The sequence below is a fragment of the Myotis daubentonii genome, chromosome 10 (genome assembly GCF_963259705.1).
Source record: "Myotis daubentonii chromosome 10, mMyoDau2.1, whole genome shotgun sequence".
Lineage (NCBI taxonomy): Eukaryota > Metazoa > Chordata > Mammalia > Chiroptera > Vespertilionidae > Myotis > Myotis daubentonii.
In genome coordinates, this window is record NC_081849.1 from 78,755,317 (window position 1) to 78,780,037 (window position 24,721).

General features: G+C 51.8%; 2 protein-coding genes across 4 annotated transcripts; both read right to left on the reverse strand.

Moving 5' to 3' along the window:
- Positions 1 to 82: 82 nt before the first annotated feature.
- LRRC61 (leucine rich repeat containing 61) lies at positions 83 to 13,621 on the reverse strand. Of its 3 annotated transcripts, none has more exons than XM_059655787.1 (2): positions 13,109 to 13,621; positions 83 to 1,496 (listed from the first exon to the last, which is right to left on the reverse strand). In XM_059655787.1, the coding sequence occupies exon 2, from the start codon at positions 1,434 to 1,436 to the stop codon at positions 657 to 659; it is 780 nt and encodes a 259-aa protein (XP_059511770.1). In that variant the 5' UTR covers positions 1,437 to 1,496; positions 13,109 to 13,621; the 3' UTR covers positions 83 to 656. The 3 variants fall into 3 exon arrangements, with proteins under 3 accessions (XP_059511770.1, XP_059511768.1, XP_059511769.1); XM_059655785.1 differs by having other exon boundaries at positions 13,430 to 13,619; XM_059655786.1 differs by lacking the exon at positions 13,109 to 13,621 and adding an exon at positions 8,036 to 8,523.
- A 4,880-nt stretch (positions 13,622 to 18,501) lies between these two features.
- On the reverse strand, positions 18,502 to 24,444 carry ATP6V0E2 (ATPase H+ transporting V0 subunit e2). Its single transcript, XM_059655789.1, has 4 exons — positions 24,238 to 24,444; positions 22,634 to 22,681; positions 20,167 to 20,280; positions 18,502 to 19,770 (listed from the first exon to the last, which is right to left on the reverse strand). The coding sequence occupies exons 1-3, from the start codon at positions 24,432 to 24,434 to the stop codon at positions 20,187 to 20,189; spliced, it is 339 nt and encodes a 112-aa protein (XP_059511772.1). The 5' UTR covers positions 24,435 to 24,444; the 3' UTR covers positions 18,502 to 19,770; positions 20,167 to 20,186.
- Positions 24,445 to 24,721: the final 277 nt, after the last annotated feature.

The following is a 24,721-nucleotide window of genomic DNA, read 5'->3' on the forward strand; positions in this document are numbered from 1 at the left end:
ACAGGAGCCCAGAGGTGGCAGGGATCATCTTGCTCTCAGGAGCTCATGCCCATATGAAATGACAGGCACTGATGCAACAGAATTAAAACAGAAATATTTAATAGGGCTTAGGATGGGCAGTGAAGGCTCCGTGGAGGCACGGGACTGGCGGGTAGGCACATCTGGAAAGGTGCAAATGCCAGCTTCCATGCTCTGTGCTCTGCTCATATCTATTTCCAGGACCACTGGGATGGGGGGCACTCCATCCCTTCCTTTGCCACCTTTACCCTTAGGGAGTAGCAGCTTTCTTCCGCCAGTCTGAGGCCTGAGCAGCCAGGAGTGGCAGACAAAGGCCTGGACCCTCCTCCCCAGGCGTATGGCATAGGTGGCAGGACAGACACACAGTGCCAGCTGCTAATGGAGGGTCCTGACACCTGCTTGAAGCCCCAGGGAAGTCTTCCCTGAAGAACACAGGGATTTTCTTGAGGTAGGAGTGGGAGGAGGGGGTCTGCTCCTAGGAACAGGGATAAATGAATAGCGCAGTTTGCAGGGACAGTGCCCAGCGTGATGAAACAGTGAAGACAAGTGCAGAGGCAGGAGGGGAGGTGTGGGCTGCTGGGACACACTGTGCCGACCCCATGGCCTTAGGCCACGCTGTCCGGGGCCATGGGGCACCATTAGAAGACAAAGGAGGAGGCGGTACCCGCAGGACCGAGTAGCTGCTCGGCCTGGGCCAGGCTGTCAGCGGCCTGGCGGTCCAGGTCTCTGCACTCCTGCACCGAGTCCTGGAACTGCCGGCAGGCCTCCTCCAGGATGGAACTGCTCCGGGGCGGCCAGGACTCCCAGTACCCTGGCTCCACCCAGGGCTGGGCCTCAGAGGTGCTGGGGCCTGGGCTGGAGCTGGGCTGCAAGGAGCAGTCCAGGTCCCGACACAGCTGGTAAAATTCACTGCCACGCCCAGTCACACGCTCACTGTCGATGACCTTCAGGCCTGGCAGCAGCTCACGGACCACCGTCCAGTAGGAGGGACTGGCACAGAGAGGGTTGCTGAGCCGGGCCAAAGGGTCCCGGAGCCGCAGGTACTCCAGGCCCCGCAGCCCCGCCAGACACTGCAGCTGGCTAGGGGTGGCCAGCAGGTTGCCTGCAACATTGAGACTCTGCAGGTTCTCGCAGGCAGCCAGTGGCTCCAGCCCTGTCAGCCGATTGTTGGCAACATTGAGGACGGCCAACTGGCGCAAGGAGGCCAGGGGGCCCAGCTGGGTGAGCGCGTTGCCAGACAGATCCAGCCACTCGAGACCCAGGCACTCTCCCAGGCAGCCGAGGTCCACCAGCCCCAGGCCTCGTAGCTTCAGCAGCAGGATGGACTCCAGGGCAAACTCGCCCGAGCAGGACTTGAGCATCTGGGAGGTGATGCGCACCCCTTCGGCCTCTCCTGGCTTCTCACCCTGAGGCTCCATGAGACGACGTCAGTCCAGGTGGTCTGGGCCTTGACAGTCTGGGGGCCAGCTGGCTGCTCACTAAGGAAAGATAGGTAAACAGTAAGCAGGCCTCTCCTAAACACCTGTGCCCCTGGAGCAGGTGACAGCATGAAGTGCCACCCACTCTCTGCTTCAGGGCCAGAAACCCAGGTGACCCAACAAGACCAAGGGCCCCCCTGAGGGAGGTGGGCCAGGCCCAGACCTTACTGAGAAGACCCGACTCAGCTTGTGAGCCACGCTGGACGGCATTCAGGCCCGTGTTACCAGTTCTCCCCATTTTCTGATCTGCACTGGACAGCAACATCTCATACTTTTGTTTTTCCCATAACCACTCATGGTCTCTCATTATTAGTTTTGAGGTGTTTCTTTTTACCCATTTAAATATATTTTTAATAGATAATGGTCACCACCATCACCAGGCTCCTTTGTTCGCTCCCTGGGAGAGCCTTGCATATGCAAACATAAACAGGAGCACCTGGGCCTGGCTCTATTTTTTTTTTTTTTCTGGCTCTATTCACTCAAAAATGTTCCTGATGTCAGAGTGCGGAATCTCAGAGGGAAGGCAGGGGAGGGTAGGTGGGTGGGAGGTAATCAACCAAGGACCTTGTCTGCGGATATGCATGAGCCATGGACACAGGCAATGGGGCGGTGAGGGCCTGGGGGGTGGGAGGCGGGCTGGAGGGGGTCAATGGGGGGGGGAACGGGGACATATGTAATACTTTCAACAATAATTAAAAGAAAAATAATTTTTAAAATTTCCTGATGCACCTTTTTAAAATGTAAATTCAAAATGGTTTCTAGATTATGTGGGCCAGTTTATAACCTCTGGTCCTTCAGAGGACCAGCCTTCAGTCCTAGACAGGAAACTAGAGTAGAAGGAAGAAAGGGACGGTAGGCCTGGGGATAAGAGGCAACACTGCCAGACCCCCACCTCACCTCCTGCACTCCACGCCACTGCTCCAAATATACTCACCACACCTGTCCACACTAGTCCTTTACTAGTCAACAGAACAGCATCAATCACTGTTCCGGCTGCAAACATGACATCATTTCCAAAGAAAGCAAGGAGGCTGGAGAGGTGGGGACCATCCTGGAGGGAGGGGCAGGATGGCACCAAAGTTGGCTCCAGAAAGGCAGGATAGGGACATTTCAAGTCATCAGTGGCTGTGGGACAGCAGCAGCCCAGGTGCCAGTGCGGAACGAGCATGAGGGAGGAGGCCTTGGGGAGGGTCCTGCCGCCCACAGAGGGGTCAAGGTTTCAGCAGAGAAAAACAAGAAGGGACCTCTGCTCCAAATGGCAGTTTCCCAACTCTGCAGACTTTGGTCAGGCCCAGGCCATGCACTGACGCCTGCAAAGAACTATGGAACCATTCACTCCTGTTGACAAAACCTGGGCCTCCCAGAGTGTCAGCAGTCCCAAGTCTGTGTTTCCATAATCAAGGCCACTTATTATTTTCCCCTCTCCAAGGAAACCAGGCTCAGAGCTCCTCCCATCCCTCTGCCAGGAAGCTGGGAAAGCTACCAACAACGCTTACCCTCCCAGTCCCATCTCTGAGAAGGGGGTCCCTACATCTCTATCTAGCTCTCCTCTGGTCTGCAACTCTCCAGCAAGTTCTCATTTCGATCGCATTTCTTTCCAAAAGGGACTGGAGGCATCTACTAGGAAACCTGGTTCACTCTACACAGACAGGATCTGCTGGGTTTTGCCAGCAGGTAGTAGGTAGTCCCTTGTGCCTCTGGTTAAAACTGCTCTGGCCCAGAGCGTGGGTGCTCAAGGGGCACTAGACACCTGCCATAAACGCACTAGTGAGACAAGGACCTCACTGAGGGCAGTGGAGCGATACAGAGGGACGAGGGTCTAGAATAGTAAAACGTGCACGGATCTGGCCAGGTGACTGGGTGCAGGGACTTCCTTCTCAAACACTCGGGACACAGATGGGACAGCCTAGGGGGCAAGACCTTGTCTGAGGTGACCATGGGGCATTGGGCTTAGGAGACAGATGATGCTCTAGGCTGAAGGCATGACCTGCACAGGTGCCTGGTGAGAGCGTGTGGCACAGCTGGCCAGGCTTTTGGGGACACAGACCTCTTCCATTATCTGTAGGCCTCTCTGCAGGAATTTCCATATCCTCCCCAATCCTCCCCAGACATGCATTATTTGATGGTGAAAGTGGTCACTATTCACGTGGTGTACAGCGGAGAGGTCAAGGGCGGAATTCCGGACACCAACCTTTATGAGGCTGAATGAGGATATGGCTGAGCAGCAAGAGGGAGAAATCGTAACTTTCAAGGAGAGGATGATCAACACTGTTCAAACACCACACCGGACTCAGGGGCATTCTCAGACAGAGGTGAGCCACAGCAGCCTGTGATGGTGAGGGCATGATGCCCTGAGGAACTGGGTGATTGTTTAGATGAACATGGTGGCTACAAAGGGTGAGAAAGATCAAGGGGAGTGGGCAGAGCAAGGGAGACAGACAGAGAGAACTATGTGTCTGCATCCCACCTTAAAGCTGGGATGAAGGCTTTTCGCAGAAGAGGAAACAGTGGAGCAGAAAGATCATGATGAAGCTAGAAATCAGGCCTACCAAGGCCCATGCCCTCCAGCAGCTGGGGGCATCACCCCGTCGCCTGCGGTTACACAACAGCACCACGTTGTTCCTCCTGTGCAACAACCTCTGCTCTTCTCATGGTCCCCATCTTATCACAGATCTGTGCACCTCAACCAGACAGGTCTGGGCAGGACTGAGGACAGCCTGTGTCTACCCATCTGTCCAAACCCACCTGCTGTGATGCACTGACCAGCGGCAGGCTCTGCACAATGGGAGAATGACTCCCCACCCCCACCTTCAACATTTCTCTCAAAAACAGGAGTCCTCCTGGTCTTGTTATGCAAATGAGCCAATAGAGGCTCTTGGCCCAACATGTGAGTCTGCACCAAGAACTTGGTGACACGGATGAGACAGCGACTAACACACAATTGACCCTCGGGTCTCACGGGGAGGCCTATCTGCCTGTGCAGGCAGCCTCTGAGAAGGATGGAGATGGCAGGCAGTAGCAAGGGTCAACCTGGGTCATAAACCTTTTGAAGGGCGCGGAAGGAAAAAAGGAGAGAGGCAATGCCAAGCTGCAGAGTAACTCAGCCATGCTCTGGTGCAAGGCCTGGGAGCGGGAGGGTTTGGGAGCACATATGCCACCTCGGTCCTGCCTGCCACTGGGGGAGCAGCAGATTCATCTTTGATGGGCGAAGGCAGGGGTGATGGAGCCAGTAACAGCTGCTCACGCCTCCCTGGGGCCCGCTGCCTGTCATTGTTTTCTGAGGATGTCATGTGGGCAATGTCCTGATGATGGGAGGCCCTCATGGACAAGGCTGGTGGCCCTCGCAGGTAGGCCCTTCTGCTTCTCCACCATCCCTTTCTCCCTGGACTGGCTGCAATTGGCCTTCTTTCCCTCCCCAGCCCATTCTCATTCACCAGGCAACAGACCAGGCCTGAGGTTTTGGACTGCCCCTTAATTTTGCCTTGTCTCATGGTGGCGTGACACAGAGTACAGGTGACTTGGCAGGTGTTCTTACAGTCAATGGGAAGGAACCGTCTGACATCCAACGCGGGCGTCGGGCCTGTGGTGTCTGGAGAGCCTGGGGAACGCCCTTGAAAAACCCAGTCCTTGGTCTCTTTCATAGTTCTGACCAGCTTCTTCAAGCAGGGTGACTGCTGGAGGCTCAGCGGGGATGACTTCTCCCCGCTAGGAAGCAAATGCCTCTTCCACTTCTGGAGGCATCGTACCTCTCTGTCCAGACAGGCCCTGAGGATGTCAGCTTGCCTCACTTCTCATTCTCACTAGGCTGGCCCACCTCTGACCCATCACTGGGGTAGAAGGGGCCGGGCTAGAGCTGAGCCGTGGGGCTTTTGACTTCTTCCTGCCAGTTGCCGCACCTCTCTCCATTCACAGGCCTTCTGTGTGGACACCTCCTCAGGCTGCAGAGGGCTCCTGCCCAAGCCCAGATTTCACAACACAGAGTTCACAGTCTCCCTTTGGCCTATTCTGCCCCCGGCTGGCCTGGCTCTTTGCACTAGTTGAGTGAAAACCAGGCCTCCCCAGTGTGCAGGCTCTTCTCTTCCTGCTGCGGATGCATTGGCCCAAGGTGCCTTCCTCCTGCTCCTCCAGGGAAACTTGATCAGTGAGGCGACGGAAGAGCCACTGGGGAAGGAGTGGGGTCTCTTCCTTCACAGGGGAAGATCCCTCTCACTCCCCTTTTGGGAGCCAGGCGGTCTGATCTTTCTGCGACCACTGCTGACCTTCTCCTCTATGTCTACCCCAGGGGACAGACCAGGGCTGAGGTTTTGACCCCAGTCTCTGGCAGGTCCTCCCTGGCACCCCAGCCACGTCCACAAAAGGTGTTGGTAGCTCTGGTGTTGAACTCATAGCCAGGAGAAGTCATTGTGGCAGCTGGGCTCTGGGGTCTGGTCATGGGGGACAGATCCTGAGGGTGTATGTCTCCTGCGGGGCTTTTTAATTTTTTCCACTTCCAACATGCTTGGGAGCTTGGGGAAACAAGAAGATGGGCCCAGGCTGCAAAGCAAGATGAAAAGAATGGCTCTCAGCTGCCCTACTCAACTCTGGAGAACACTGAGGGGGAAGGTGAGGCCTGAGGGGAGAGAAGACGGCAGAGGACAAAAGGTGTAGAGAGATAATATGAAATCAGCCCCAAGACAAAACTCTCAAGACCTCAACCTCCTTGGAGAAGGCTGCCATTCACTCCCCAGACCCAATGGAGCAGCTCTCAGCTCAAATCCCCACAGCGCTCTGCACATTAGTGGTTTCTGTGTCCATCTTCTTTGCCAAAATAACTGGTGTTTCTCTTTTTTCTCTCAATGTTTATTGAGAACCTAGTGCGCACTTGGCAATTCTCCTGTGTGGTGGACACGATATATAGCAGGCAAGGCCACTACATGCATATGTAGGGACAGGCCTGAATAAGATTCACTCACAACAGGGAGAATCAGCGCGGGGGTGTAGTATGAAGAGGCAGGCGCAAGGCTGTGGGACCTCGGAGAAGAATGACCTTGCCAAAGAGTCAGGCATGTTTCCCTATAGAGATGCAGGCACCAGACACTCTAAGTGCAAGCCAGGAGGGGGCAGAGCCTACCAGCCTCTGCATCCTGAGCCCTTGGTTGTACCTGGCACACCGCGGGCCACCAAAAATAGGTAACATAGCTCATTCAGGGGTGATGCAGCCTGAGACTTCCTAGGCCAGAGGCCTGGCTCAACTCATCCTCCAGCAGAGAACACAGGATGGGGTAGCTCCTAATGCCAGCGACTCTGGCCCCCTCATGTCCTCTCATTCTCCTTTCTCTGTCACAGAGACACTCTTGAAGGGATGGTTATAGTTTGTCCCCTCCTGTTCCCCTCAAACCCTTCTCATCTGTCTCTGGCCCCCACTGCTCCTAGTCACTCTCTTGCCAAGGCCCCCATGACCCCACTGGAGTTTCCTGTACCTGAAGCACCTGCTCCGTTTGGAGACTGTCTCCTCACGGCCTGGGACACACTTTCTTGGTTTTCCTCTCATCTGCACCTCCTCTTCAGTCTCCGTCTGGTCCTTTTCCCTCTGTCTATCCCTTAATGATGTTTCCTGAGAGATTATCTTCTCTCATTCTACACCTTCTCCCCACCTGGGACTGCGTTTATACACCAACTACTGTCCAGCCTCTCTCTGGCTCACCTGCTCTTTCTACAGCCAACTCAAACAGACACCTGTCCACCCAGATGCTCAGACCCCAAACCTAGGCATAACCCTTAACTCCTTCCCCCTCATTCATTTTCCTGGAGATTAGGTCAAATCCAGAGCTTTCAAAAGGAAAGTGACATGAAGAAGTCAGAAGAGAAATCTGTGGAGAGAAGAAAGGAAAATGAAAGGGCCTACTGAGGTAGGATGTTTCCTCAGGAGAGAGAAGATTCAGAGAAAGATGGTTTAAGAAACTTCAGGAAGGAAATAGTCTTCCTCTTTTCAGAGCAGAATGAAATGCTGGCTAAACAAGATTTAAAACCAGTACGTTCTGACTCTGAGTGACATTGACCATTAAGGACCACCAGGGATGCAGGACTGCCCCTGCAGGTGCCAAGCCCACTGAAGAGGCTCATGTGAGACTCTGCCCAGGGAGGAGTGTGGGCAATGCCAAACTGAGAGGCTCCCTCCAGCTGGAAGAGCCTCAGAAGGAGTAAGAGGCAATGACCTCATGCCCATCATGCAAGAGCTCATGATAGCATTTGAGAGGCAGTAATATCTGAAAATTTCATTTAAGGCTAGTAGGGGGTAGTTCGATAAATTTAAGAAGTGTTTATTTACAGATTAAACAATACATTAGCCATGTATTGAATGTAAGAAAGGTTAACGGGGAATCATTTTTGGGGTCTAGAACAGATTAATTCAATTTACATTATTTACACCAAATCACATGTCTGAATCCCCCTGGAAGGTGGCGCTGTGCAGGGGCTGAATAAAGGTGCGAATGAGATGCAAGACACTATCCTGGTCCCAGAAAAAGTGCTCTAGGATGTCCGAGCTGGAGGGGACTGACCTCAGTTATTTTATGACTGAAGAAACAGAAACCCAGAGTGGTAACGTGATGGTCAGTTACCACTCTGGGTCAGTGGCAGAGCACAAGACTAGAGCTGGCACTGGGCCTCCAGAAGCAATCTGCAGGCTTCCTCATTACCAGGAACACAGAACCAGATACTGAAACCAGGCCTGCATGTGCCCTGCCCTCACCGATGATGGTAGAGAAAAGGAAAGATCCTGTGTGTTAAGGCCACAGCCTGGGTCACACCAATCCCATTTTGTTCCCCCATTAGCCTTGTCCCCTCAATTTATCTGTATTCTACAGGTAAATTATAAAAAATCATCAAATACAAGCACACCTTGTTTCTCAAATGTCTCCCATCTCAAACTATTCGGTTCTCAACCAAGTTGTTCACAGAAAAAAAATGTTTTAGTTGTCAATCAAAATGTGTTTTTGACCTGACAACCCTTTCATACTGATACGTGAGCATGACAAAAAGCATCTCTTAGGAACGAAGTAGAGAATGCTTTGTTGCTGGTGAAATCGAGGATTAGCACAACTTTAAAGGCAGACAAAGGCCATCCGGAGTGCTAATATTGTGCCCGGTCCGGTGGGGCTCAGTGGTTGAGCACAGACCCATAAACCAGGTCAGGGCACATGCCTGGGTTGCAGGCTCGATCCCCAGTAGGGGGCGTGCAGGAGGGAGCTGATGGATGATTCTCTCATTATTGATGCTTCTCACTCCCTTTCTCTGAAATAAATTTTTAAAAATATTTTTAAAAGTGCTAATGTTGCTGAGGGTGTGGAAGTGCCCACAAAAACAACAATCACAGACAATTGAAAAGGCAGAAAAACTGTTGTTGATTGGACAAATGAAAAGCAGTTAGCTGGTGATAGCATTTCAGAGGCAGTGATATATGAAAAATTCATTTAAGGCTAGTAGGGGGTAGTTCGATAAATTTAAGAAGTGTTTATTTACAGATTAAACAATACATTAGGCATGTACTGTATTGTTAATGGGGAATCATTTTGGGGGTCTGGAACGGATTAATTCAATTTACATTATTTATAATGGAAAAAAGTCGCTTCTCTAACAGCCTTCTAGAACAAATTAGGGGCGAGAGCCCAGGTTCCACTGTATCTACTATGAGTCAGCACCGTACCCTAAAGATTCGAATACAGGAGAGTAACTTCCTGGCTGGCACTCGGAGCTCATGACAAGAAGACATCCTGGAAATGGGCTCATGGCACTGAAGCAAGGCAAGTGGTGGGAGGTGCTGCGGAGGGGGCTTCGGGCTGACCTTGAGGTCAATCTAGTGTATGATAGTGGAATTCAGGTTCAGTCTTGTAAGGAGTCGCATACTTTAGGCTGCTGCTTCAGGATCCTTATATCCTGGGTAGATCCAGGATCTTATGCAGTCACTACCACGTAATCACCCTTCTCTTCCACTGAAGCACATCAGATGATAGTGAGGCTGACACTGTAAAAAGCCAACGCTGAAACTCAATGAATATAAAATATTCAGCATTTTATTAGTGAGAAGTTACTGTGACACTTCTCACAACAGGTGACAAACGCACATTTGAGGACAACTACAAGATGGAGACTCTCGGGCGGGCTGCACACCCGGCAGCGGGGCCACACTGGAGGCTCGGCTCTGGAGCAGGTAACGGCAGAGGGACTAGAGGGGAGGGGACGTTTGAAGAGCTATTCAGGAGGCATATTCTGCTTGAGTTGAGATGGAGAACAAGGAAGAGATACAAAGGGATTCCCTTATGATCAATATAGTTCAGTTTTAGAGATACTGATTTTAAGGTTCTTCTGTAACAAATCTTCTGGAATAGATGTGGCAGATACATGGGTCAGGAGACAGGTCTGAGCCAGAGATATGGATCCATCTAAAAGTCTCCTTAGAGCCGAAACCGGTTTGGCTCAGTGGATAGAGCGTCAGCCTGCGGACTGAAAGGTCCCAGGTTCGATTCCGGTCAAGGGCATGTACCTGGGTTGCGGGCACATCCCCAGTAGGAGATGTGCAGGAGGCAGCTGATCGATGTTCCTCTCTCATCGATGTTTCTAACTCTCTATCTCTCTCCCTTCCTCTCTGTAAAAAATCAATAAAATATATTTAAAGAAATAAAAAAATAAAAAAAATAAAGGTCTCCTTAGAAACTGAGGGAAAATGCCAGAGGGAAAGAGTGGAGAGTGGTTGCCCCGGCAATGCCGACACTGTGGGGAGGGTGGAGAATGAGCAGACTTCAAAGATGACTGACAGGCAAAGGAGGGAGACAAGGAAAAACATAAAGTGATGTTAGGGAAGCCAGGAGGTTTTCCAGAAAGGATAGATAAGGTCAAAGGTCAGTGGATGAAGATGGAGCCCCGGGCTGTGCAATAACTGGTACTTGCAATGCCAGGAGTGGTGGGAAGGGAGGGTTATGCTTTGGGATGGGAGGGCAAAGGCTTGGCTGTGTCTCTAAGCAGAGCATGCATGTCAAACTTGCGGCCCACAATGAGTATTTTTGCGGCCCAGCCAATATAACGGTATGTAAGAAACTTCTTAATAAAAATTTCATAACTTAATTTTTACAATATCCTGTTATACATAATCTATATATAAGCTTAATTTTTACAATATCCTGTTATACATAATCTATATATATAAGCTTAATTTTTACAATATCCTGTAATACATAATCTATATATATAAGCCTAATATGCTAAGTGTCCGACCAACTGCCCGACCATTCGGTCAACAGCTTGATCAGTCGCTATGATGCGTACTGACCACCAGGGGGGCAGATACTCCAACCGGTAGGTTAGCTTGCTGCTGGGGGCAGATCAGGACTGGGCAAGATGGGCTGGACATGCCCTGGAGCCCTCCTGCGCTGGCCAACCTCCCACGGTCCCTATCAGGACTGGGCAAGATGACCTCCTGTGCACGAATTCATGCACTGGGCCTCTAGTTATTAATAACGAACTACAGCATTCACTAATGATTACTATAATAGTATTGAATTCATTTCCCTTACACGCCTTACACGCAGGCACATCATTTCTCTCCACTAATACTAGCAGCGAATATTTTAGCAGCCGACTGCCATGTCATTAGTCTTGGACTGACTTGTTTGGTGTGCACAACAGGAAATATTTTGCTTTTGGAGAACAAGAAAAATAGGTTTATTTGCATTACACTTATTGATTTGTGCAGTTATCCAGTGTCTGGTAAGTTAATATTCAAGAAAAATATTTTTATTGAAATGTTCTATTATTTTACGTTAACAATTACTCATTTATTTCAGCCCTTTGTGTTCAGCATGTCTCTATCAAAATAAACCTACGTTTCTATGAAAATTTAAGCTTTTGGGTTTTTTTGCACTATTGACAAAGGCCAGCCACTCCATCAGGTGGGAGGCTGAGACCCAGTGGTCTGAGAGCTCGAACGGGCTGATGGGCTGGGAGGCCACACGGCGGCTGCAGCTGCAGGAGGAGCCGCCCGGCCTCTGCACCCTTGTTTATTTGGCCGTGTCGGCCTTTGAATGTGACATGAAGTAGAGAAACACGCAGGGGGAAGAGGGGTAAGATGGACATTCAGGAGACAGAGAACAAAGGCAGGAGGTTCCCCAGGGAAGGGATCCACAGCACCGGTGGTGGGCGGTTTATCCCTGGAGGCGAGAGAGAACCTACTTCTGATAGAGCAAAGGGAAGGATGGCTGTGTTGGCCGTTAAGTCCTTCAGCGTGTGTAGAAGGAACTGAGGCAGCTTATGCAGAGGAGCCTAGATTCCCCAGGGGAAGCCACCGACTCCTAGAGGCAGCAACCTGCTGGTTGAGCCTGGGATTGGTGGTGGGGCCTCAGCTCTTTCCTATGTCTGTTCTGGCTCCATGGGTCAGACCCCTCTGATACCCTAACCAGGCCTTTCCCGGGGCATGGCCAGAAGGAAAGGGGTCACTTTTCCATGTCTCTTGTGCCTGCTGCACGCCAGGGCCTTATGCAGACCTCAGCCCACCCTGGGCCTTTGGTAAACATGCTAGACCAGTGGTTCTCAACCTTCCTGATGCCGCGACCCTTTCATACAGTTCCTCATTCTGTGGTGACCCCCAACCATACAATTATTTTCATTGCTACTTCATAACTGTAATTTTGCTACTGTTATGAATCGTAATGTAAATATCTGATATGCAGGATGTATTTTCATTGTTACAAACTGAACATAATTAAAGCATAGTGGTTAATCACAAAAACAATATGTAATTATATGTGTTTTCCGATGGTGTTAGGCGACCCCTGTGAAAGGGTCGTTCGACCCCCAAAGGGGTCGCGACCCACAGGTTGAGAACCGCTGTGCTAGACCTTTCTCTGAGTTTTCACTCTGCCCAGTCCCACTGGCCACCTCTTCTCTCAGCTCCTGCCCTGGGGGAGGCGGGTGTCCCCCAGACGCTAGGGCAGCGGTTCTCAACCTGGGGGTTGAGACCCCTTTGGGGGTCGAACGACCCTTTCACAGGGGTCGCCTAAGACCATCGGAAAACACATATACAATTACATATTATTTTTGTGATTATATGCTTTAATTATGTTCCATTTGTTTTTTTAAAATGTATTTTATTGATTTTTTACAGAGAGGAAAGGAGAGGGATAGAGAGTTAGAAACATCGATGAGAGAGAAACATTGATCAGCTGCCTCCTGCACACCACCTATTGGGGATGTGCCCACAACCCAGGTACAGTCCGCAGGCCGACGCTCTATCCACTGAGCCCAACCGCCTAGGGCTAATTATGTTCCATTTGTAACAATGACATTGGGGGTCACCACCACATGAGGAACTGTATTAAAGGGTCGCGGCATTAGGGAGGTTGAGAACCACCGCCCTAGGGGGTTTCAAAGCGCTTACTGGGCCCTCAAGTTCCTAGCTTCTCACCCGCCACCACCCACCGGACCGGCGGTGAAGAGAAGGGTGGGAGAGCCGAGCCAGCCCGCTCGTGTTCTTGGTTTCTGTCACACATGCACAGAAAGATGGCTAAAATAACAGTCATGCCTCATTAGATTTCACATTATGCAGAAGTGACATAAAACAAGGTCCGTTTTAAACTACACACCAGCAGGAAGCAGACTCCTCTGCTCTCCTCCGCGAGGCTGCTTTCTTCCCAGACGGACTGAGCGTCAAGGCAGAGGCAGCCTCCGCGGCCTGTGCCCGGCTGCGGGCCCCACCAGCTGCGGGTTTCCTCGGCCACACGCCCGGGCGAGACCACCACCGCCGGCTGGTGAAGGCGGAGCAAAGGTACACAGCAGGCGGAGCGGCGGCCACGGGCCGCTGAGCAGGTCATTCTGGCCTCACCTGGCGTGTTTCAGGCACCGGGCCGGAGAGGCCCAGGCCGGCCTAGGAGGCGGGGGAACACAACTCCCTCACCTCGGCTTACCTACGGCCCGGGGTTCGGGACTTGGCCTGCCGCCCGCCACGACCCGGCGGGTGAAGCTGTGAGGCCGGGCGCAGCTCCCACGGCAGCCCACGGCGCTTCCGCGGCCGGTAGGGAGGACCCGCCACTTGGGCCGCCGCAGAAGCCACCGGAAGGGCCCGGCAAAGCCTGCGGGGACTTCGACTTCCGGGGCGCGCCAGGAACTACTTCCGGCAGCGACAGCCCGCGCCCTCCCCCCCCGCCTGCGGTTGGTCCATTTTCCAAGCTGACGGCCAGCACCTGGTGCGCAGGCGCGGGCAACCGCGGCCGGAAGCGAGGGGCGCACGTCCTCTTCCTCGGAAGTCACGCCTGCTGTCACTTTTACCCAGATTCCTTCTTTCTGGTTTAGCTCTGCTGGTTATTGGTGTGGCCTTGACGGACGCAGTCACGGCGTTCCTGGCCGGTGGTGACCTAGTCTTCCTCCTGCACTAACCGGCCCCCACGGCCGCTTGCTCTCCGGGCTCTGCGCCGCGGGGGCCGCCCGCGTGCGACCTGGCTCCGCGCACGGGCAGGCAAAGTGATCCACACGTGGGGTTCCTTCCTAGCTTGGGGGCTCACCCAGCACTTCGGCCAACCCACCCAGAGTGTCCCCGGGGACAAATGCCGCTGAGCGGGGAGGCCCTGGAGGCCGGAAGCTCGGCCGCACCTCCCCACTCGGAACAGTCCAGGAACCGTCCAGGGGCCAAAGGGGCGGCGTCCGCTGGGCTGAGCAGAGAGTGCTGCTCTCTCCCACGTTGGTGCCACCTCTTACCTCGCTGGCCACGCTCAGCTTTCCACCTGCGGAGTCACACAAATTCAGGGGCCGCGGCCAGGGCGCCGTGGGGTCTCCGGGCAGTCCGCCCAGGGGTGGTAGGTTTGTTCCGTTCCCTCCAGCTCTCCTCCTCTGGTCTCAAGTAAATCGACTCCATGTCCAATTCTTCAGCTTGAGCTAAAACTAGGACCCCTGCAACAAAAGTATTCATCTTTACACTTTATCAAAGTTATTTTAAATCTTATTTGATTCTCTCCAATGCCTCAGAGGTAGAAGTATTGATTTCTCTGTTATACAGATAAGGACACAGATTTAGTCCCACAGCGTGTTAAAGTAGGAGATGTCAGGAGCCACAAACGATTTTAAAGTTGTAGTGATACATTTAACAGACTCAGAGCTGGTCTCTGCAGTGTTAATCCAGAGGCACTCTAGAACCAGGGGTGATTTGGTTGCAAAACTAGGAGACACTAGGGGGGAAATACATTATAAAAGATAAGAGAATTCAGCAAGGTATCTGGGTTTAATATTAATATATAGAAATAAAAATCTTCCACATATGCAAACAACCATTTAGAAATAGAAAGGAAGATTACATTTTACTAGCAACAAAAAAATATTAAACATTATGGAAAAAGCTTAAGAAATGTACATACAATATCAACATAAAAAACACCACAAGAAAGTTTAAACATCATTAACACTACAAAAAAATAAAAAACAAAAAAATGCCTGAACAAATAGAAAGGCATATCAGCCCTAGCTGCTTTGGCTTAGTGGAAAGAGCATAGGCCTGTGGGCTGAAGGGTCCCCAGTTCCATTGTGGTCAAGGGTACATGCCCCGATTGCAGGCTTGATGCCCACTAGGGGGCATGCAGGACGCAACCGATCAGTGATTCTCTCTCACCATTAATGTTTCTCTCTCTCTTCCTCACTGAAATCAAATATATATATATATATTTAAAAGGCCTATCATATTCAGGGTTAGGAAGACCTAATATCTCAAAGATATTAGTTCTCTCTAAAATAATCAAGTTTAATTAAATCCCAATAAAAATTTTAACAAGAGCTTTTTAGAACAGACTAGGTGATTCTAAAGTTCAGAAGGAAAAATAAGAAAAGCTTAGAAAAATTTGAAGAATAGTAATGATTAGGGGTAGGTAGGAACAAATCATACAACATATAAAAACTAGAGCCCGGTGCACAAAATTAATGCATGGGTAGGGTCCCTATGCCTGGCCGACGATCAGGGCTGATCGGGGCCTTCTGGCTGCCGTCCAGGGCTTTTTTAATTCCGCACTTCCCCCTGGCGGTCAATACACATCATAGCGAGCAATTGAACTCTGGGTCTCCTGGTGGAACTCCCGAGGGGACAATTTGCACATTAGGCTTTTATATAGAGAGATATGTAAAGTCACTACAGTTAAAACACTGTGTACTGGTGTAATAGAATTGAAGACCAGATTAATGGAATGCAATAAGAGATATAAAAATGCCCTAACCAGTTTGGCTCAGTGGATAGAGCACCAGTCTGCGGACTCAAGGGTCCCAGGTTCAATTCCGGTCAAGGGCATGTACCTGGGTTGTGGGCACATCCCCAGTGGGAGATGTGCAGGAGGCGCCTGATCAATGTTTCTCTCTCATCGATGTTTCAAACTATCTCTCTTCCTTCCTCTCTGTAAAAAATCAATAAAATATACTTTTTTTAAAAAAGAATTAACTTTTAAAAAAAAAGAAAAAAAAAAGAAAAGAATATGCCCTGGCTGGTGTGGCTCAGTTGGTTGTAGCATCATCTGGTACTGAAAGGTCAAGCGGGTTCAATTCCTGGTCACAGCACATACCTACGTTTCAGGTTCATCAGCTTGGGACAATGTTTCTCTCTCACATGGACGTTTCTCCCTCTCTCTCCCTTCCTCTCTCTGAAAAGCTGTGCTGCCATCATGGCCCTTGATCCTGAGGTTAGGGAGCTGTGGTGGGGATTCTGGAAATATCCATCCCAACCATGCCCACCATCCTTTTTCAGGGAAGATGCCTGCAGGGTAAGCTCAAGGTTCTACTGGGCCAGGTGTGACGCCAGAGCTCCCTTCCTCACCTGGTCTCCAATGAGCCTCCAGCTTATCCCTGGACCACATGGTGCTGGAACTAGTCTGTTCAGACACCTAATAATCCCCTAAAGCTTGGGTGCTTCCATCTCCCCAGGGCGTGGACCAAGTCAGAAGCTCCAGGCCTGTTGGCGAAGGCTCACAGGGCACCCTGGCTCTCAGGATACCAGCTTTCATCAAGGTTTCTCATCCTCTTTCGTAATGGCTCTTGGTCAGTAAACTGGTTAAATTTTTATCAATCACTTGAGGGGTCAAATCTAGAGTAGTGGCTCCCATGTTGGAGGGGACATTTTTAAATTATCTGGAAAACTATATGGTTGTCATACTGGGAGCAGGGAGAGGGGTTCTATTAGCATCTGGTGAGTAGAGGTCAGGGTGCTGCTAAGCATCCTACATTTCACAGGACAGCGCCCCTCACCTCTCCCCCACCCCCACAAAGAATTATCCAGCCCAAGGCTGGGAAACCCTGTCTAGAGGGTTTCAGTAGCATAAGAACCCTTGGGAAACTTGAGTCCCAACTCTAATCCAGCAGGATCTGGAGTGGGCCCGGGAACCTGCATTTTAAACAGTCCAGTTAATTCTAGTATAGGTGGACCATATTCTGATTCCTGGAACTGTGCCAGCCTGGTAGCCATCAGGAGCACTTATTAAAAGTCTGGGATTGCCCTAACCGGTTTGGCTCAGTGGATAGAGCATCAGCCTGCGGACTCAAGGATCCCAGGTTCAATTCCCGTCAAGGGCATGTGCCTTGGTTGCAGGCACATCCCCAGTAGAGAGTGTGCAGGAGGCAGCTGATCAATGTTTCTCTCTCATTGATGTTTCTAGCTCTCTGTCCCTCTCCCTTCCTCTCTGTAAAAAAAAAAAATCAATAAAATATATATATTTTTAAAAAGTCTGGGATTCTTGCTCCATCCCTGGAGATTCTGTCGCAATGGACCTGGTCCGGCATTCTATGGGTTTGTTTGTTCTGAGTGATTCTTATGCAGATTTGTTAATACGCAGTGTGGGCTGTTAGCGTAAACTGTGGTCACATGCCCTTACTTTTCTGATGGTGGTTGTCAACTGACTTTGTTCCTGGAAACTCTGAGGTTTATAAACAAAGGTCACTTCCAGGTGATTATGAGAAGCAACCATAACTGCCCCCATGGATTTCACACACACACACACACACACCCTCACATTCCCATTGTTATGAATGAACGATTCTATTTCTGTTCAAAGCAACTCCAGTTCATCCGGGGGCCTTGCTGTAGGGGCTTCATCAAGGCGGGTGATGCTGTGCATGCAGTCATCTGTATGTGCCTCCCCTCCCACTGAGAATCCGGGCTGCTGGGTGTCCCTACGACAGGTTGGAACTCGTCAGATCTAGCAGGATGCTGAGGAGGGAAAGGTCAGAGGGGATGGTTGGGAAGCCTGGCATCAGGGCATCAAGTTGGAAAGGCACCTTAGCTCTTTGCCCTTTGTTTTCCCCAAGCAGTGGCTGGCACCCGGTAGGCATCAGTTGTGGTTGTTGTTGTTACATACCCTTGAAGGAAATTTCATCCAGGCTGTGGAATCATCCTCAGAACTGTCCCTGCTCCTGCTAACAGGTCATTAAAGCCCCAGAACCTGTAAAATCATGCTCCTCTGGGTGGCCAGATATAAACTGGGCTCTGGAGGTTCCCATCCTGCGTTCAGGTGCTGCCCCCTGCTGGCCATCTGTGTGTCCTACCTCACAGCCTTTGTCTTCTCCAGAGTTCACCATCCAGAGCAGGCTGGATCCCTCCTGGCCTCCTCCTCTCCCACTGCCAACACGCTGGTCATCTTAGCTACTAAGTAGACCTTTAATCTGCCCACTCGTCCTTACCACCGCTCACCTGGGGCCCTGTCACCAGGCTCCTGCCCATTACGCACCCTGTAGAGATTATCCCAGAAATCAAATTGGGTCATATTCCTCCCTGGCTTTCTATTGTGGCTTTGCATTGCCCTTTGGGTCCACCCAAGCTCCTCGGCCATGGTCAGGCCCTCAGCGGTCTGGTCCCTCCTCTATGCCCACCCTCTTGTGCTGGCTCTCACTGGTCTTGAAGTGCTAGTTCCTTCTGCTTGCTGTTTCCCTGCCCCATGCAGGACGTGCTCACCCAGGCCAGGTGCAGAGCAGGCAGATTTGGGCCCTCAGGTATTTGGGAATGAGGCAGGCTACACTCCAGAAAGGTTGGGAACCTGCTTTATTGCACAGTCCAAGAATTGTTCACTCTGCAATCAGGGGCACAGATGAGTGGTGGTCAAAGTTCCACTTGAGCAAGGCTTCCACTTTCTCCTCCTCCTGCCAGGCCTGATCCTGGCAGAATCCAGACCAGCTGCACTTTCCTTCAGGTCTCAGGAAAATGTAGTTCTGTGTCCACATCCCAGAGCTGCAGCTCCAAGCCACTTCGAGCCCTCTTTCCTGTCCCCAACCTCACGCCCACCCTCTGAGGACATGGAAATCAGCTGGGCAGGGAAAGGGTGGCCAGCAAACTTGGCCTCAGCCAGGACTCTGCCACCGAACAGTGATTTCCCACCACTCGTGAGTCACTAGATACAGATGAGGTTTTCTGTACAACCCACACACAACCCCCCCACCCCAGGAGAGCCACAGGGGTCAGGACAGGAAGGGAGTTTGAAAGGGTCGGATATCAAGGGGAGGCCCAGCCTGAGCTCTGAGCGACAGGCCAAGCCCAGACCAAGAAATCCAGGGAGACACCACACACCCTCCTGCAGGTCCAAAAACAATGCCCACTACTTGGGAGGAAGGCCAATCAAATAAATAGTCAATAAATACATGAAATTGGCTTCTTCCTCCAGGGAGGCCATGTGGCAGAGAGGAGACCCTGGTTAGCACTGAGACTGGGGGAAATGTCTGGGATCTCAGCCTCAGCTCTCCTGGGAGTGAGGGCATGGGCTGGGGGTCCCAGGATCTCATTGGTCTGCTGCCTGCTCAGCCAGTCAGGGCCGATGCCCTCCCATCCCTCACCATCCCAGCCGACCTCAGAAGCCCTCAGTGCTGCCCAAACCTTGCCTACACCTGTCTCTCTTCATCCTTCGCAGCTCAGGTGACCTAGAGGCTGCTGTGAGGGGCTCTGAAATCTGCCCTCACTGCAGCCGAATGAGTGGAGTCCAAACTGGGGGCAGGAGCTGCCTCGTTTCTGAGCCTCTGGGAGGGAGGGGTGCTTGTCCGCAGAGTGGGGGGCAGGTACAGGAGGGGAGTGGAACAAGGTATTCCGAGGAGGGACAACTTTCTGAGCAGGCCACTTTACGTGACTTTACAACTATAAAGAATGCTGAACATACAAGTCTCAATCGGGACCCAAATTACCATGGTGTTTTGGGTGTGAATGATTCCATTACTTCAACACAGAGGGATCATGACACAGCTGTGGGGTGGAACAAAGGGGTCTTCAGGGACAGTTGAGCCAAGGTTATCCGGAGAGCTGGGGTACCTGAAAAGCACATCACATGAGAGGGTCACCTCCTCGCTGTGGAGACCCACTCTCTACCACCCCCTCCCTGCCTCTGCCCCAGTCACTCAGCTTATCTCAACTTCATCTGTCCAGTTACTGCCTCGACGCTCCTGGGCCCCAGGCCGTCCTCTCTCAGGACAGGCTCTGCATCCCCGGCCCTGCCCTCTGAGCCCTCCGAGGAAGCACCTCGAGGACCGTGTTTGCCCTCCGTCTGGTGCCCAGCACAGTGCCAGGCAGGCAGACAGTAGGTGCTCACCACTTTTTTTTTTGTCTAATAAATGAACATCTGAATCCAAACGTAAACGCTTCAAACGGTCCTGCCTGTTCTCTTCCTCCACCCCAAGTGCCCCCTACCCACTGCCCTGGCCCCAGTACCTGGGCTGAAGCAGCAGCGGTCACTCCCACAGAAAGCGCACATACCAGATGGTCTCATTCTTCAGCTGTGGCCCAAACAGAGGGTTCAGCTGGGCCAGGATGGCGATGAGCCAGCTGCCAGGGACAGCACATTGAGGGTGAGCTGGGACACAGCAGGAAGCTCCCAGATATGTCTCCTGCGAGGCTTGTGGTCACATGACCCACCCAAACACCAGCTACAGGGTCTGTGAGGGGCAGGTCGGCTGGGTCTGGGGTTCGTGGGTTTTGTTTTAGATTAGGTTTGATTTGATGTTCTGTAGATTTATTAGGTCTCTGAGTTGAGGCTGGACTCTGGGGTGAGGGAAGAGGTAAGACAGCCTCCTGGGCTCATCGGGAGTGATTCCAGCTGTGCCCCAATACATCCCTGGTGCGGGCCACTCCAGTCTGCACCTGGGAGCGGGACAGGGTTGTTCTGATGGGAGGCATGTCAGAATCACCCCCTTTCAGGAACAAGATGAAGGAACTACCCCAATATGAGGAAGCGGGGACCAGAATGCCCCACTCCCAGGCTCGATGAGGATAGGACAGGGTCTGTCTCTCAGGCCAGAGCTTTCCAGTGACCACAGGCTGCACAGATGGGGTCGGGGGTGTCAGGCCCTATCATCATGACATCGTTTGCCCACAGAAGCAGGCCCCAAAGACCCTGGAGGTGCGTGACTTCGCATGCCTCAAATGCTGGTGCCAATGGGGCTCGGTCTGGTTTTGTAGGAAGCATCCAGCTCTTCTACCTCTGAATCCCCACGGCAGCCAATCACCTGCCTGCTGCCCAGGACACTGTCAGAAATGGCTGACCGCTTATCATTGGCGTTACCCCAAGTTTATGTTTTGTAAATATAATTCCTAGGCATGGCATTTGCTTAAGTTGCCCCACCTTTCTGCCCGTGTGCATCTGATCTGCAGCCCAGGTTACCTTCCCTTATGCTGATGTGGTGTTTGCAAATACCCACACGCTGCCTATGTTCGGTCTCCCACCTTCCCAGTCACTATCCTCTGTCCTGGTCTCTGAGCCTTCAAATCTCAGCCCCTCACAGGCCCTCCCTGGGAGAGATGAGAACATCTGTCCAGCCCTAAAAGACCAAGAAACAGCACAGAGAAAGGGCCTCAGAGATGCTCTGTCCAGGGAGAATTCTGGAAAACCATATGCCTCATGTATTTAAACTAACATCTGGAAGTCGTCATTATTTTTTTTAACAGGTTTTATTTTTTTGTTAATAGGAAGTAGAAATATTAAACATTATATAAAGTGAAATTAGAATTGACTAGTAGGAATAACAAGCTCATGATCTCATCAGACAAAACAGGTTTTAACTATGTAACAGGCACCAAGTCTGAAATCAATCAAGCAAATTTTTTTAAATGTGGGTATTAACCTATGCATTTGAAAAATTTGGCAGTCCTAAGAAATATCCGTTACTTTCAAAAGAATCAGCTACCTTTTAAAGAATCAGCATTTTATCAGCTAATGTCCCACCCTGAACACCCAACTACACCAGTCTTAACCCAAAAAATAGTGTATGAGACCCAGGAAGATGGGAAGCCACAGACACCTCACTAGGCTTGACTGATAATGAGACAGGCCTCCCTAACACCAGAACGTGGACTTACTCCTCGGTTTGGCAGCCAGGATGATTTAAACACGAAGCAAGGAAACACAAAAGGATTGGAGGGTGGGGAGGGGCTATCATGAACAGCAGTTTTAGAAAGAGACCATCTAGGCCCGTAATGGCGAACTCATTTTTTTGGTTGATTTTTCTTTGTTAAATGGCATTTAAATATATAAAATAAATATCAAAAATATAAATCTTTGTTTTACTATGGTTGCAAAGATCAAAAAATTTCTGCATGTGACACGGCACCAGAGTTAAGTTAGGGTTTTTCAAAATGCTGACACGCCGAGCTCAAAAGGTTCGCCATCACTGGTCTAGGCGTTGAGGACCTGGAAACTGATTCCCTTGAACTGTCCAGGTTCTCAAGTCCCTCAGATGCTCTTCGATGTCCCCAGGGCCCCCTTCCAGGTTTGGAGACTGCATCTGGGGGCTCTAACTGGCTGTATCACAATCCCCCAGGGACATGCATTGTAAGTTCAGGTTCCCAAGCGCAGCCCGTGAGCGCTGTGATTGGGTGGGTCTCGGGTGCAGCCCTCAGAGCCGCATTTCACAGTCTCTCCAGGTGGTTCTGATGCCAAGTTGGGCATGAAAAGCACTGAGCTGGCCCAGCTCATTTCACACCCGAGAAAGCCACAGCCCATGGACACCACAAGGCTTGTCCGGGTGACCATTTAGACCCAGAACCGGAGTTCATGACTTCCAGCCTGTTGCTCTCTCTGCCATTCCAAATCGCCTCCTTTCCTGTGTTTGACAGAGGGGAGGGGAGGGGGAGGGGAGGAGAAAGGCACTGGCTGATTTTGAGCTGGGAGAGAGGTACTTACAAGAGGTAACAGCAGACAGCAGTGGCTACCAGCATGGTGATGATCACTCTGCAATGGAAGAAGATGTCAGGTCAGGGCCAGGGGTGGAGCCAGCGCCCTCAGAAGCCTGGCCAGGGCCAGGGAAAGAGCTCCTGGTGTCAGCCCCTTTCCCATTGGTCTTCCCCCTGTCACCTGCACACCGGAGGCTGAGTTCTTTTCAGATGGAAAATAAAAATGCTAAGTGTCACCTCATGGGGAGGCTGGCCTTGACCATATCAGAGTCACCTTATGATTCCTTCCCTTCATCTCCCTTCTCTGTCACCCAATATGTCTCCATCTTACTGCAGCCATGTTGGGACTAGGCACTCACAGAGCTGCATTTGAAGCAACCCACTGTGGAGGAGACTCTGGAATTCAAAATTCACTGGGCCAGGGGAAGGAAAACATAAGACTAGAAGACAGGACAAGAAGCAAGGGAGCTGTGCACCATCTCTGAGGCAGACTGAGTGGCTACAAGAGCACAGGGGTGGCTGCGCTGTGTCCACTCAGACCACTGGAGACAGAAGCTCACAGGGCAGCAGGGAGGCTTCTGTTAGAAGAAAGAACTCACCACGGTTTGCCCGAGAGGTGAGATACTAAGAAGCTGTGGTCCTCAGCCCTGCAGATCTTGAAAAACAGAGGCAACACCCCTGTGTCCAAAACTCCAGCCAGAGCTGAACTGAATCCAAACCAGACCCTATGACCTCTGACCGAAAGCACTTGAAGTCTGCACCAGAGAAATTAGCACTGGATCCATTCTTTTAACATTTCCAAGCACCGTCCTGTGCTGGCCCTGGGGTCTACAGTGGCCAAGACGCCCACCTGGAGCATGAAGGACCTTGTCATCGAGGAGAGACAGTACCTTGTCACTGACAACAACATGAAGCAGAAACCGGCGAACGGTGTGACAGGCACAGAAATCTGCTCTGGGACCGCCACAGGCCAATGATGCCGACCAAAACATTCAATACATACGACCAGTGCTGCCTCGTTAGGATTTTACACGCGTTATTTGGTGTGATCCTCACAGCAGCCTTAAAAGGCAGCCATCGCCCTGGGCGGGTGGCTTCACTGGTTGGAGCGTCCTCCCGTACACCTCAAGGCTGCCGGCTGGATTCCGGTCAGGGCACATACCTAAGTTGCGGGTTCAGTCCCCCATAGGGGCGGCAGGGGAGGCAATCAATCGATGTTTCTCTCTCACATCATCATCATCCATCTCTCTCTCTCTCTATGGAAATATGCCCTCGGGTAAGGATTTTTTTTAAAAAAAGGCCTTCATTATCATCATCCCCATTTTGCCTATGAAGAAAGGGAGGCTTGAGCGGTGACATTCGCTCAAGGTCACAGTCGGTGCAGTGAGAACATGGGCGAGCCACAGCGGGACTGGCCAGAGGGGTGACCCTCGAGCATCTCCCGCGACGGCCGGCTCTCCGCCTTCCTAACGACGGCCCTCTCCGCCCTCCCCCGGCTGCACGGGGCCGAGCGCAGACCCGGGAGGAGCGGGAGCGGGAGCGGGGTCCCGGACCGCGGCGGGCGCACTCGCCCCTGGAGGGTCCGCGGGGAGGCTGGGCCCGCGCGTCCCTTACCCGCGGTTGGGTCCTTTGGGCACGAACCAGGGCCCGGCGATGCCGATGAGGCCCCAGAACGTGGTGAAGACGATGACCGGGAGGGCGAAGGAGTGGGCCGTCATGGCGGGGCGCGGGACGCCCGGACCGGGGTGCGGGGTCAGCGGCAGACGCTCCGGCGCGCGCGGGTCCTGGCCGCTGAGTGGGCGCCCGCGCATGCGCACCAGGCCCCGGCCGGCCGGGGAGCGCCCGGCAGCCCCACCTGCGCAGGCGCGCGCGCATCCTTCGGGGAGAGGGTCCGGGCGATGGGCTGAGGGCGGGCTTTCTGGGCAGCCCGATCTACTTAGCTTCGATCAGCTTCTCCAGTTCCCTAATTCTAAAAGAATTCATAGGGCACAGGCCTGTGTCGAAATGTTTTATTCAGGGCAAAACACTGAGAATCAATCGTGGTTTTATAAACCTCATTTGCACATATTTGAAGGACATTCCTGGGCCGTCATCTCCC

Coding starts and splice junctions, on each gene's coding strand:
- LRRC61 (XM_059655787.1), bottom strand. CDS start 1,436: ATGGAGCCTCAGGGTGAGAAGCCAGGAGAGGCCGAAGGGGTGCGCATC.
- ATP6V0E2 (XM_059655789.1), bottom strand. CDS start 24,434: ATGCGCGGGCGCCCACTCAGCGGCCAGGACCCGCGCGCGCCGGAGCGT. Junction 22,682..24,237: donor CCCAAAGGACCCAACCGCGG/GTAAGGGACGCG, acceptor CTTCCATTGCAG/AGTGATCATCACCATGCTGG. Junction 20,281..22,633: donor GCTGTCTGCTGTTACCTCTT/GTAAGTACCTCT, acceptor TGTCCCTGGCAG/CTGGCTCATCGCCATCCTGG.